This window comes from Phoca vitulina, unplaced genomic scaffold (assembly GCF_004348235.1).
Source record: "Phoca vitulina isolate PV1807 unplaced genomic scaffold, GSC_HSeal_1.0 scaffold14, whole genome shotgun sequence".
In the NCBI taxonomy this organism is placed as follows: Eukaryota; Metazoa; Chordata; class Mammalia; order Carnivora; family Phocidae; genus Phoca; species Phoca vitulina.
In genome coordinates, this window is record NW_022589717.1 from 21,539,901 (window position 1) to 21,553,596 (window position 13,696).

General features: G+C 36.9%; 2 protein-coding genes across 6 annotated transcripts in view; one reads left to right on the forward strand and one right to left on the reverse strand.

Moving 5' to 3' along the window:
• The window catches only part of ANAPC10 (anaphase promoting complex subunit 10), a 253,378-nt gene extending 248,987 nt beyond the window's left edge, over window positions 1-4,391 (reverse strand). The window contains exons 1-2 of one of the 3 annotated variants that reach the window (XM_032412920.1): window positions 4,281-4,391; window positions 1,280-1,406 (exon numbers count right to left, since the gene is read on the reverse strand). In XM_032412920.1, coding sequence (XP_032268811.1) covers window positions 1,280-1,394 — 115 coding nt within the window. In that variant the 5' untranslated portion in view covers window positions 1,395-1,406; window positions 4,281-4,391. The remainder of the gene's footprint in view (window positions 1-1,279; window positions 1,407-4,280) is intronic. The other 2 variants (XM_032412918.1, XM_032412919.1) reach the window with 2 other exon arrangements.
• Window positions 4,392-4,446: 55 nt separating this feature from the next.
• ABCE1 (ATP binding cassette subfamily E member 1) overlaps window positions 4,447-13,696 on the forward strand; it is a 31,556-nt gene continuing 22,306 nt past the window's right edge. Inside the window, exons 1-3 of one of the 3 annotated variants that reach the window (XM_032412921.1) lie at window positions 4,447-4,615; window positions 10,429-10,562; window positions 12,104-12,189. In XM_032412921.1, the coding sequence (XP_032268812.1) occupies window positions 10,460-10,562; window positions 12,104-12,189 (189 nt within the window). In that variant the 5' untranslated portion in view covers window positions 4,447-4,615; window positions 10,429-10,459. The remainder of the gene's footprint in view (window positions 4,616-10,428; window positions 10,563-12,103; window positions 12,190-13,696) is intronic. The other 2 variants (XM_032412923.1, XM_032412922.1) reach the window with 2 other exon arrangements.

The following is a 13,696-nucleotide window of genomic DNA, read 5'->3' on the forward strand; positions in this document are numbered from 1 at the left end:
GCCATATTCTACTAGTTCCAGACACCAATCCTGACAGTGCAGGAGAGGTCAACAGAAGGTCACGAATACCAGGAGATAAGAAGGATCACTGGGACCATTTTGGAAGCTGGTTACCACAAACCTAAATACCCATTAACTGGTGAACAGATAAACTATGGTACATCCATACAGTGGAATAGTAATCAGCAATAAAAAGGAACAAACTACTGATATACGTAACAGCATAGAAAAAATCACAAATACTAAGTGAATGAGCCAGAGCCAAAAAGCTACATACAGTATGATGTGTTACACTCTGGGAAAGGCATAACCAAAGGCATACAAAACAGATCAAAGGTTGTCAGGAGCTAGGAAGGGGGCAGAAGACTGACTACAAAGGGGCATGAGGGAATTTCTTTGGATAATGGAAATATTCTATATTTGATTGTGATGGTGGTTATATGATCATATGTGTTTGTTAAAATTCATACAACTATACACCTAAAAAGGACAAGTTTTATTGTAAATAAATTATACCTCAAAAATTACTTATAAAAAGAGAGCTAAAGGAATCTTGAGGGGAAAAAAAGAGGTTTGGTTGGGAATATTGCTATAGGAGTCTTAATGTGTAAATAACAAGTTTCCAAAGGAAAAGTGACAATTAAACCAATAACATTATAATTAAAGTTCCTTAAGATAAAAAACTTTCTCTGAGCTTAAGTCTACAGATTCAAAGTGCCCATCAAATTGTAAGTTAGATGAGAAAAGATACACATGTATCTTGGCATATCCTGGCAAAAGTCTTAAACTTTAAGAATAGAAAAAGTTTAAATGCTTTCCAGAAAGAAAGAACAAGTCACTTAGAAAAAAAGAGAGATAAGCTTAGGCCTTCTTATTTGTAACAAAAAGGAAATGGTGAAATAGTACCCACAAATTTTTGAGAAAAGGATTGCTACCCAAAAATTCTATCCCAACCAAGAGTAAAATAAAATTATTTAGGAATACCAAATCACTCAAAAAATGTATCACCCACTTATCCCATCTAGAGAAATAGCCAACAAAAAATGCTCACCAAATAACTAAATCATTGCAGAGATAGAGGAGGATAAAAGAAGAGACCTTATGAAATATGAAGTGGATATTAGTAAAGCAATTGGGAACAGATACATAACAAATGAAAACTCAAATTTATTTTAGAATTAAAATCAAGCATCTAAACAAAAAAGAATATTAAAGTCAGTCTAGCGTGCGAGGAAACTGTAAGTAGTTACTACAACTTTTTTGTTTTGTTTTGATTTACCTGGTTTACAAGATGAGAGTGACCAAACAGCTTGTGACCCAATTTCCCGTACTGTTCCAGTCCTTTCCAATTGCTTAGGGTCAGCACCAGGAGGTGTCTTGTTTGGTGTGGTCATTTTTTAAATATTCTGTGTAGAAAACAAGAATATCCATGTTATACCAGGATCTGAGCATCTTCTACAAAGGGTAAAAATTAAAATTTAACAGCAAAATATATCACTTATATACCCTTGATATTAACCATCTATTTCTCAAATGCAGGTAACATAACTCAATTACTATAATTAAAAAATCTTGGGAATTCAGTTTTTGTTTCTGAAATATATTATGACTTACAAGATGTGCAAAACAGCAGAGTAGCCAAAGGGCATGGGATCAGCCTCTCCTTTAGCCTAGACTTTGGGCAGGTCTGGGTTTTATTTCCTTACCTGTAATAGGGGTCAACTTGATCTATAATTCTATAATGCTGTGTAATTCTATACCTGAATAAAAAAAAAAATTTTTTTAAAGCTTTTATTTTTAAGGGGCACCTGGGTGGCTCAGGCAGTTAAGCGGCTGCCTTTGACTCAGGTCATGATCCCAGGGTCTTGGGATTGAGCCCCATGTGGGGCTCCCTGCTCAGTGGGGAGCCTGCTTCTCCCCCTACTCTGCCCCTCCCCCTGCTTGTGCTCTCTCTCTCTCTCTCTCTCTCTGTCAAATAAATAAAATCTTAAAAAAATAATAAAGATTTTTAAGTAATCTCTACACCTGACATGGGGCTCAAACTCACAACCCTGAGATCAAGAGTTGCACGCACCATCAAATGAGCCAGTCAGGCTCCCCTCTGAGTAAAAATTCTTAATTCAAATGATTTTTTTTCTGTAGAAAAGTTAAATTGAAATATTCTTATTCCAGGAATATGTAAATATTAGTTTCCATTTTACTTATTTTGGATGTAAATTTACTTCAATAATTTATTTTTTTATTAAAGTATAATTAACAGTGTTATATTAGTTTCAGGTGTACAATATGATTCAACAATTCTATACATCTCTCAGTCCTCATCACAATAAGTCTACTGTTTTTTTTTTTTTAATTTTTATTTTTAAGTAATCTCTACACCCAACGTGGGGCTCAAACCCACAATCCCTAGATCAAGAGTCTCACCCTCCACCAATGAGCCAGCCAGGTGCCCCACAATAAGTCTACTCGCAATCCCCTTTATCTGTTTCACCCATTCTCCCACCCACCTACCCTCTAGCAACCACCAGTTTGTTCTGTGTATTTAAGAGTCTGTTTATTTTGGGGCGCCTGGGTGGCTCAGGTGGTTAAGCATCTGCCTTCGGCTCAGGTCATGATCCCAGAGTCCTGGGATCGAGTCCCACATCGGGCTCCCTGCTCCTTGGGAGCCTGCTTCTCCCTCTGCCTCTCTCTCTCTCTGTTTCTCATGAATAAATAAATAAATAAAATCTTTAAAAAACAAAAAAAAGAGTGTTTATTTTTTTGTTTGTTTTGTTTCTTAAATTTCACATATTAGTGAAATCATATGGTATTTGTCCTTCTGGATCAGATTTATTTCACTTTGTCTTATACCCACTAGGTCCACCCGTGTTGTTGCAAATGGCAAGACCTCATTCTTTTTTATGGCTAATATTTCATTGTGTGTGTGTACATCTTCCTTATCTATTTATCTACTGATGAACATTTGTGTTGCTTCCACATCTTGGCTAGGGTAAATAATGCTGCAGTAAATGCAGGGGTGCATATATCTTTTTGAATTAGTGTTTTTGTTTTCTTTGGGTAAATTACCCAGTAGTGGAATTAGTGGATTATATGGTAATTCTATTTTTAATTTTTTGAAGAACCTCCATACTGTTTTCCACAGTGGTTGCACCAATTTGTGTTCCCTCCAACAGTGCACAAGGGTTCCCTTTTCTCCAACAGCCTTGCTAACATTTACTTCTTGTCTTTTTGACTCTAGCCATTCTGACAGGCATAACGTGATTATCTCACAACAGAAACATGAAAAGATACTGAACATCACTAATCATCTCTGATGAGATATAGGTCTCCATTTTAAATAATCCATGAAGTGATACAGAGAAAAATCACTTCTCCCAAGTTGTCAAAAGTTCCATTTACATGACATACAAGATAATGTCAGAAAAATTGTTTCAAAGCATAGAAGTGAATAAACGACCCATTCTAAACCCCAAAATTTACTTCTTTTGTTAATCTTGGTAAATCTATGCAGACATGAAAATAAAATCTCCAGTAGTGAACAATATGTAAAACAACTTAGGTAGTGCAAAGTTACAGATACTGAACATGGTTATATATGTTATTATAAACCTGGCCCAGTAGTTCAGTATACCATCTCCTTGACACCTTTTAGATCTCAGTTGTTTCCTAATCTCCACATAGCACTTGATACTCATTAAATAATAGTAGAGCCACTAGACTGTAAAATTCAGAAAGGCCTGAGACTTAAATGCTCAATTAGCAATTTACTGAATGAATAAATGAATAAGTGCAGTCATAAGCTAAAGTATTTGCTTCTGCAAGCTAAGGACTAGGATGAGACAAGTAAACCTGTGACTATCACTACAAGCTGAATATCCTGTCGTTGTCAAACGTTCCAAAACGTCAAACTGTACCAAAAAAAAAAAAAAAAAGGAGGAAAAGAAAGTAGCTCATCTCTACACTGGAGCAGAAATCAACTGCCCGACTTGGTACTGGACGCCACCCAGTGGATAAAACACGGAGCTCGGAAAAGCCTGGGTTCCTGGCCACCCACTTAAGAATGAGTTGAGGCCAACGAAAGATCGCCATCACCAGCAGTATTTGGACCAGACTCTGTTGGTCCTGCTTGATACCTCTGCTAGAAATGCTAGAATGGGCCAATGGCTCTCCAGCGGCCTTGAGATCGGGAGCGGAAAAGGGGATTGAGAATGGGGATGAGAACGCATCTGCTTACGCTAGAACCATTCTCCACATCGGGGGAAGAAAGCCCACGCACTTACAGCTTACAGACCCGGCTTGCCGCAACCCAGCTTTTTAGGATACCCTGCAGCTCCGTGCCACTCCCACTCAGGACAGCCCGGCTTTCCCAACGACGTTAAGTTGGAGTCGCAACACAATGACGTCAGTTCTCGCCGGCTTGCCGGACCAACTCCAGGGCTCCGCCTGTCGCTCTCTGGCGCGCGCGCGCACTACGTCCCTAAGGCATGCGCGAGGCGGTGGCTAAGCACCGCCATTTTGGCCGGTGGCCGTAAGAACACGCCGTGTGGGTGAGAAGTGAAACGAAGAACTGATTTGGCCTCTGAGCTCCCCTCCGCGAGGGGATCGTTTTCTCCAGGTACGTAACTAGCCCGGGAAAGTTTGGCCGTTGGCTGCGGCCTCACACGATTTAAAGACTGTAGGGATGTTTTCTGAGAGTCTTTGGTGAGGCCTCCGGTGGCGGCGGCGGAGAACGCAGCGGCGCGTGGCAGCCGGCTCAGAAGGGACAGCTGGAACCGCCAGAACGGGGGCACCGCCGAGGGCTCGGAGGCACGTCGCTCTTCCCCTCCAGCTGACCTGGACCTCGGCCACTGTTGCTCGCCACCCGCGCAGGGGCTACCAGAATGGACTTGGATGCCATCTCAGAGATCCAGACTCCACCGTCTCCACTCCCCCTTTACTACCCTCTTGCCCGAGAGCTGACAGAGAAGGCAACTTCAGAACTTAAAGCATCCTCTTTTTCCCCCATCCTTACCCTGACACAGTGAAATGGACATATTGTCACACATGCGTATTGGATTATAGGAAATCGTGGCCTTTTCTTCCACGGCTTCTCTGGTGATTATGGAATGAGTCATGGCATTTTGCCGCCATGAAGTCGAATCCTTCTTACCCGTTCCCCCTCTTTATAGAAATGATGGGCAGTTGTCGCTCTACTTTTCTCATAGAGCAACGTGTATTCGGTTATCCCAAGTAATCTCCCAGTTCAACGCCTATAGCTTTTTTGGTGCGCTTTTATAGTACTTGGCACTTTCTTCTTGGTGACTTGTTTTCCTTGTCTTTATATAAACTGCATGAGATTAGGAGCGCAGCAGTTCCTACCTTGTAGACACGGTGGCCAAAGCCAATACCCACATCCGATAAACTACATAAACCTACTTTTTTTTTTTTGTGGTAAAGTCCATAAGAGTGAGAAATAACTGTCAAAACAATGGGGAGGGGTTATGCTGGTGTTTTTGTTGTTGTTTTACCTTCTCTTCCACAGGGACTGCTAGCTAGGCATTTATGATAGCGGTGGTTGTGTTGCATTTCTCAGTACATTTGCCTCATATACTGAAAATAATCGTACTCTATCAGCTACCTGACAATAATGCTTTGTCAGTGTTAACCAAGGGCTCTTAATCTGTATTTGTCCCAAAAGGGTATTTTTTTGTGTTAAAAATCTTGTTATGCCCATTAAAAACATTTTCTTAGGAAGAACATTTAATACAATTTCTGAGAGGGAAAAAAAGTATTAATTGGGTGTCCCTTCTAAATGTCTTCAGTTTAAGACTCTGCGAAGAGTTGTGCACCACTCCCAACTTACATGTTTTATAAGACTAATAACTTACCGTAACCATAGGTTAGAATATTTTATGTGATATCAGGTGTTATTTGTTCACAGCAATCTTTTAAATGCTTTCACATGATGTTATAATAATTTTGGTCTTAGACTGAAAATGCTTTCCATAATGCTTCTCACTTCCTTTTTTACTCCCAGCTGGAAGAATGACCGTGAGGGTCATTGTTTGAGTACCTATTTTGAACAGTTTGTCTTCAGATCTGAAATATCTTCAAATTCCTCTTTGTCTCCAGGAGTCTGTTACTACCCCCTACCTCCCTCCCGCGGCTTCACTGTGCTGTATCTCATTGAAAAAGAAATAAGGATCCCTCCTCCCCAATTCTTGAAAATAATATGCAAATTTAGTCATCATTGTTCACACAAGGAACAGTTCTACAAAGAATTTATATTCCTTATTCTTAAATGCATTATAATTTATCACTGTTTCTTATACAAATCAGCTTAATATCTCTGGTATGTTTTTATTTTTCTATAAGTCATCTCTTTCAGTCACTTGGTTTTTAAAATGGTTTGAAATATCAGATGAAACACTTTAGTAGTTTGGCAGAAATAAAGTTTAGCATCAGCAAGTTTGTGATAAAAGATTTATTCTCTAGAAGGGACTTCATGACATTCATTCACCAGGTAATTTGTATGGTGTCCAGCTGTATTTTAATAACTAAAGACTTCACTTTTCAGGGAATTGTCACTTAGAGTGAAAGCTTTTTTGTAGCAATTCAGAAGTCATTTAATTTCTTTCTCTTCTAGTCTTTATGAAAACTGGATCAGTTTTTAAAAGTTTTAAGGGGGTAGAGTGGATCTCTTAGTTTCCATAATTCCGTTTATTACATAAATACTTAGTGTCCTCTTGGGTGATTTTTTTTTTTTCCAGTATATACTTTAGTGGATAGCTGTTACTATGAAGTATTGACAGTATTTCTGAAGTCACTATAACCTATAAGAAATTATTTACTATATCTAAATTCATTTTCTCATTTATTCAGCAGAAATATCTGACCTTTTATGATGTGCTAGGCACTAGTTTAGCCACTGGGCTGAACAGACAAAAAATCCCTGCCCTCATGATGGAGTATCTTTTACTTGGGGTGGGAAAAATACTGTGTGTAGAGAGAAAGAGTATATAAATACATGTATATACACAAGATAAATATGTACATAAACCATATGTACACACACATATGAAATATATGCTGTGCAGTATAGTAGAAAGAGCTAAAGAGAATAAGCAAATCAGGAAAGAAGAAAACAGAAAAGCAGTTGGGTGTATTTTTTGGTAGTATAGTTAGAAAAGGCTAAGAAATAAATATTAAAGACTTGAAGTAGTGAGCCTTGTAACTCACTAGGGGGAATAGCATTACAGGCAGAGGGAATAGAAAATGTCAGGGCCCTAAAGCAAGAACATGTTTGACGTGTGCTAAGAATAGCAAGGAGCCAGTATGGCTGGAGCAAAATGAACAAGAGCTAGAGTAGTTGGAGATGACATCAGAAAGTAATAGAGGCTGATCAGTACCTCATTCATTATTTTAAGGACTTTGGCTTTTACTCAGAATGAGTAGGGAAGCCATTGCAGGACTTTAAGTAGAGGAGTGACATGATCCTGGCTTACACTTAAAAAGGATCATCCTGACTTCTGCAGTGAGAAGGAACTGTCAAGAGTCAGAGTAGAAGGAGGTAAGAGTAAAGCAGAGAGACCTGATAGGGAGCTATTAGAGTAAGGCCGATAAGAAATAATGGTGGCTTAGACCAGAGTGATGAGAAATGGTCAGATTTATGAAGGTAGATTGGACAGAATTTGCTGTTGTGGCATGTAAAAGATAACTTCAAGGATTTTGGCTTGAGTAAATGGAAGATTGGAGTTGTCATTTAACAGAATGGGCAAGACTGCTAGAGAAGCAAATTTTGGTGGGGACATCAGGAATTCAATTTGGGAGATGTATGTTAGACCTTCAGGAAGAGATGTTGGGTAGTCGGTAGATAGATATACAAGTTTAAGGTTAGGAGAGGTATCCTGGCTAGAGAGAGAAATTTGGGAGTTAGCAGCATATAAATAGGATGTAAAGCCATGAGATCAGAATAGAATACCTTAGAGAATGAATATAAATAAAAAATGTGACCAAGTATTAGAGCACTTCTCAACTTTCAGTAGCCTAGAAGATGATGAGAAGTGACCAAGAAAATAGGAGGGAAACTAGATTAGTGCTGTGTCCCAGAACCAAGTTAAGAAAGGGTTTCTATCTTTAGGAAAAAGTCATAATTTGTGTCAGATGCAGTAAGTGTTCAGGTAAATTAAGAACTGTTAATTAACTAATTGTTTTACCCATGTATAGAGTAGCAATGACCTGATAAATTGTTTTGATGGGATGATGGGCACTAAAGTCTGAAATGGAGTCCAGAAAAAATACATAGAAATTTGGAACACTGACCGTAGGCAACTCTTTCAAGTAGTCTTGCTATAAAAGGAAGGAGAAAGAAAGCAATGGGAAAAGTTAGGGTCAGATAATAGAATGTTTGAATGCTGATAGGAACGAGCCAATGGAAAGAATAACTGATGATATGAAAGACAGGAGAGAGAATTGTTAGAATATTCCCCTTAGCAGATGTCTTTTAGTGTGCAAGTAGACTTCACTGTGGAAATATATATAATGTGATTGCTGGTTGGCATAAGGGTTCACATGAGATGACACTAGTCAGCATGGCTTTGCTTTTTTGTCTACCCATTTTCAGCTTTATGTGTGCAGGTGAAGAGTTGTATGTAACCAGGATTGTAGTTAAGGGTATAAATGATTGACAAGAAAATTTTAGCTAGTACAGAGGGACATGAAGATACAAGAGCTGAGGGACAGTGGAAATGTGGTAGAATCAAGAGATAATGACAATAGGTCTAGGGAATGGGGGAGTTCAAAGGGTTGTTGGATTGTTGGGTACAACAGGGGTAAACTGAAAAGATAGGAGTGGTGGTTGGAGAATGGGGTATTTGAAATGGAGGTTATAAAAGGATTGCAGTTATTGGTAATAAGAAGGTCAGGGATTTCACCAAAGGAATGAGGGGTTGAGGGAGGGTGAAAGAAAGATCACTGGAGGAGAGAGGTTACTGAACTAAGAAGACAGGCTATTAATAGAAAGATCATCTATGAACATACTGAAATCAAGAATTATGACAGGAGCTGTAAAAGAGAGAGTGAAAATTAGCCAAGGGCAGAAGTCCTCCAATGGAAGGGAGTGATCTGATGGTCAGTGAATGACTAAAGCAGTTGGATGATCTAGAGGCAAAAGCTGACTTTTTAGTGAGGAGGGAGAGATAAGATAGTCTGGGAGCAACACTGAGGAACATGCTCTCTTATCCCTCTCCAAGCCTAATGGTATTGCAGCGTGTGAGAAAGACAGAGGTCTACAAAGGGAAGCAGTCAGTCAAAAAAAAAAAAGAATTGATTATCACAGTCCTTGATAGAAAAGGCCAACAGATTGTCTTTGTCAGTGGGTAGTCTTTTGGCTTCAGGTTCTGCCATTATATACTGGAATAACCTGGAATTTTAAGATAGTTTTTGGAATTATTTACTTTAATTACTATTCTGAGAAAATTGATGTCTGTCACTAAGTCCAATATTATAGAAGATTTTTAAGTTCACTTTGACCTTAGTTGCATAATTGATGGCACTGTTAATTATTAAGACTTATAAAAGCTTTAAAAGTGAGCACAGTCTATACTTACGGTTCCTTAGTTTTCTTTTCATATTAATGCTATTAGCATAAAATTCATCTTGGCCATATTACAAATTCCCAGAGAAATGCAGTTTTAATTTTTTCCCCTTAATCAACATCATGGTCACAACCTTAATAATAACTTACATTAGTAGCATCATTAATAGTCCAATAAGACATGAAGTAATACTTAATTTGAGGAAGGGAATAGACATCTTTATTATGTATTACTTTTTCACATCAGCTCCTATTCTGTTTTATTGGACTGTCTCACACTGGTATCAGTATTAGTTAGGAGACATTATATCATTTTTGTCCATCAAGTATAGTTTCCCCATCCCCTTTATTCTTTTTCCTTTTCCTAGCCATTCTTTTTGCATAAGAGCTTTCATTTTGGTTTGTCTGGTTTTTTTTTTCTTTGAAATTGGATTAAATGTGTAAATTTGAGGAAGGCTGAAATCTCTGGTATTGACTATTCTATTGACTATTCTATATTATAAAAATTGAGACAGTATGTCATTCTGTTTGTTCAGGTCTTTTATGTTTCTCAGTTATGGTTTGAAAGTTTCCTCACATGTATATACTTTTGTTAACTTGATTCCTAGATCTTTTCTTTATTGTGACCACTGAAAATGATGTTTTTTCTTTTTTATGTGAATCTTCTGATTAGTAGTATATATGTAAAATTTTGTTTTTTCATCCTTACTAAATTATTTAATTACTTTTACTAGTTTTTTTTTAGTAGTTCCAGATAATCATATCTGAATATAGTGATAATTTAATGCCTGTGACTCATTTCTCTTAACTAATTGCATGACTGTGCCATAATTTTGTTAATTTTTCCTTAATAGAAGAGCTGGATATTCTTACTTTCTTAGAATTATGGCGGATAAATTAACAAGAATTGCTATCGTCAACCATGACAAATGTAAACCTAAGAAATGTCGGCAGGAGTGCAAAAAGAGTTGCCCTGTGGTTCGAATGGGTAAGCTGTTCTGTGGATCATTTAAAGATAAGAGAAGGTTAAAAGAAATAAATTGGCTTCATAGTTCTCTAGGCATATACTTTTTTCCTATTAGTTTCTTTAAAATATAGGGATAAGACCAGATTTTGTTCTAAATTTCTTTTACTGCTTTGTGACCAAATGATCTTTTTTTGTTAATGGTAGAATAACGTATTTTTATCAGTATTTTTTAAAGTTCGTTTTGACTATAAAATCAGTTTGTTACCGAGATTCTTACTGTTCTAGAAAAGTTCTATAATTTAAGTCATGGAGAAAGGACTAATATATTTGTTTTGTTTTGTTTTGTTTTTTAAAGATTTTACCCATTTATTTGACAGAGAGAGACACAGCAAGAGAGGGAACACAAGCAGGGGGAGGGGGAGAGGGAGAAGCAGGCTTCCTGCGGAGCAGGGAGCCAGATGCGGGGCTCGATCCCAGGACCCTGGGAGCACGACCTGAGCCGAAGGCAGACGCTTAACGACTGAGCCACCCAGGCGCCCCTAATATATTTGTTTTTGATAGTATTCTCATTTTTAAAAGCAAGAATGAAAACTTACTAAGAATGGCTGATTCTTGAGCTTTTGCTATATTTTCAAGATTAAATAAATTTAAAACAATCCGGAATTATTGGTAGTCTTTAAGGGTTACGTTAAGATAATTGTTACTTTTACTGTATTAGTGAGGTGTAAGCTTTTTGAATCTTTTTTTTTTTAAAGATTTTATTTATTTATTTGAGAGAGAGAATGAGAGAGAGAGAGAGAGCACATGAGAGGGGGGAGGGTCAGAGGGAGAAACAGACTCCCTGCTGAGCAGGGAGCCCGATGTGGGACTCGATCCTGGGACTCCAGGATCATGACCTGAGTCGAAGGCAGTCGCTTAACCAACTGAGCCACCCAGGCGCCCAAGCTTTTTGTATCTTAAAAGAAACTTTAGATGTCATGTATTATATTCTACCATGCTATTTAGAAATTCCATTATTAATATCCCTAATGTCAAGTTTAATTTCGTGTGTATATTGGATGACTACATACCTTTTCGGAGTATCACTGATGTAGCTAATGTATTATATTCCTTTCTCTACATTACCATTTCCAAGGCATATATTGTGAATTAAATATTCAGGTCAGACAGCTTAAAAATAAAACTGTTATGGGAGCACCGGTCTGGCTTAGAAGAGCATGCAACTCTTGATCCCGGGGTCATGAGTTTGAGCCCCACAGTGGGGGTAAAGATTACTTAAATAAACTTTTAAAAAAATTAAAAAATAAAGCTTTCAGGATCTGCCATAGTTTTATGAGCATATTTTCTTCCCCAGTAGTAAATTAATGTATACTAATTATAATTAATCCCCACAAAACACTGATTTTTTTTTAGGATGTTGTCTCAATTGTATTTCTTTGTGTGGCCTTTGTTTTTGAAAATCTGCTTCTGTATGGAGATTTGGAACCAGAATTAACTAAATAACAATGTTCAGAAAATTAGAATGCCAAGGAAAATAACGTAACTCTCTTTTTCTTTGCCAGGAAAATTATGCATAGAGGTTACACCCCAGAGCAAAATAGCATGGATTTCTGAAACCCTTTGTATTGGTTGTGGTATTTGTATTAAGGTAAGTGATATTTTATTTATGGGATCAAATTTGGAACCTGAAGTAGTCAGAAAATTCTGAGTACATTATAACTATTTTTAAAGAAGCAAAATGTAAAGCAGTGAATTAAAAATGTAAATTTAGGAAAATGGTGTTCTGTCAATAATCTAATATTTAATATTGTTGCTTTTTGAAGTAACTAAACCACCCTATGTAAAAGTTATCCTTGCCGTACTCAACTTTGGAAAGCCATTTCCAACCAAAATTAATTTCTCTTTTTTCACCCTTTTTTTTCCTCACCCTTTTATGAGGACATTCTTTCCCATGTCTTTACAAGTACTTGGAAATGTAAATACAAAAAGTGTGAGTCATATTACATGCAGTTCCTTCAAGTCTGTATTTAACTTTAAATCATACCTAAATGCATACAGCCAAAATTGTTTGAATTTAACCTAATCCTTAAATGCTTTTGCTATATTATACATTTCTTCTGTTGCAGTTATCACAGTAGTGTAATTTTTCAAAATACCTCAGTTAGTTTTTATTTCATTGAATAGTTTGGTTAGGGCTTTTAACTTTAAAATGAAAGATTTCCAAATTTAGTTAATAAACAATATTTAAGAACCAGTACGTTAAATTCTTAATTTAGGTATTTTTATTTGTAGATAATATTTTTAGAAAGGAACTTTACCAGAGTATGGATACCACCCTGTTAACTGATTCTAATAAGGCTTATGTGTATTTTACATTTGTTTCTGAATCCTTAGTTAAGTATCCAGAAAGATTTCGTTGGTATCTAAAAGTGTTTTCTCTTGTTTTAAAAATATAATCAGGAAACACTCCTGCCAGCAAACATTTACTAATCTCTTGTTACATGCCTGTCAGTGTTGCGGGTGCTGGAGATCTGATTTTGAACAATATATTATCTTCTACTCTGTTTTCTTCTTTATTGCTATAGAAAAATGAGATCCCAAATTTTGGGGTATACTTCAGTGGCTGAAAAGATAAAAGACATCAGTGATGAATCTGTTTGGGGGTGGGGGTAGTATATACCCCTTGAGCCCTAAGATACTTACAAAATGTACCTCATAGATGAAACAGTATGGATTTTTTTTCTTGTAGATTTAAAGAAGCTTAGATTACTTTGCAGCCTATAAACATTTTATGTACATTGATACAATAATAGAAAATTTCTGTAAATGGAGGTAACTCCATTGGCAGAAAACTATCTTGTGTGAAGAAGAATTAATAGTTTTGGTTAGAGGGTGGTATTACATTGTTAGAATACAAGAGTTGTTTTTTTTTTAATTCTCTGTGTTCTTATAACTTATAAAATGGGAATTCACTGAAATCTTTATCTACAGAGACTTTTGAATTGATCCCCTCAGATCTTTGAACCGTTCTGCTAAACAGATCTCTAATCTGGGGTTTTATTCTTTGGATGTACCTTTATAAGTTTCTCTGAGAAATTTTTCTAGTCACATTGATGCTCTTAAATAACCTTCCAGTTCTTGCCATTCTTGTTTCT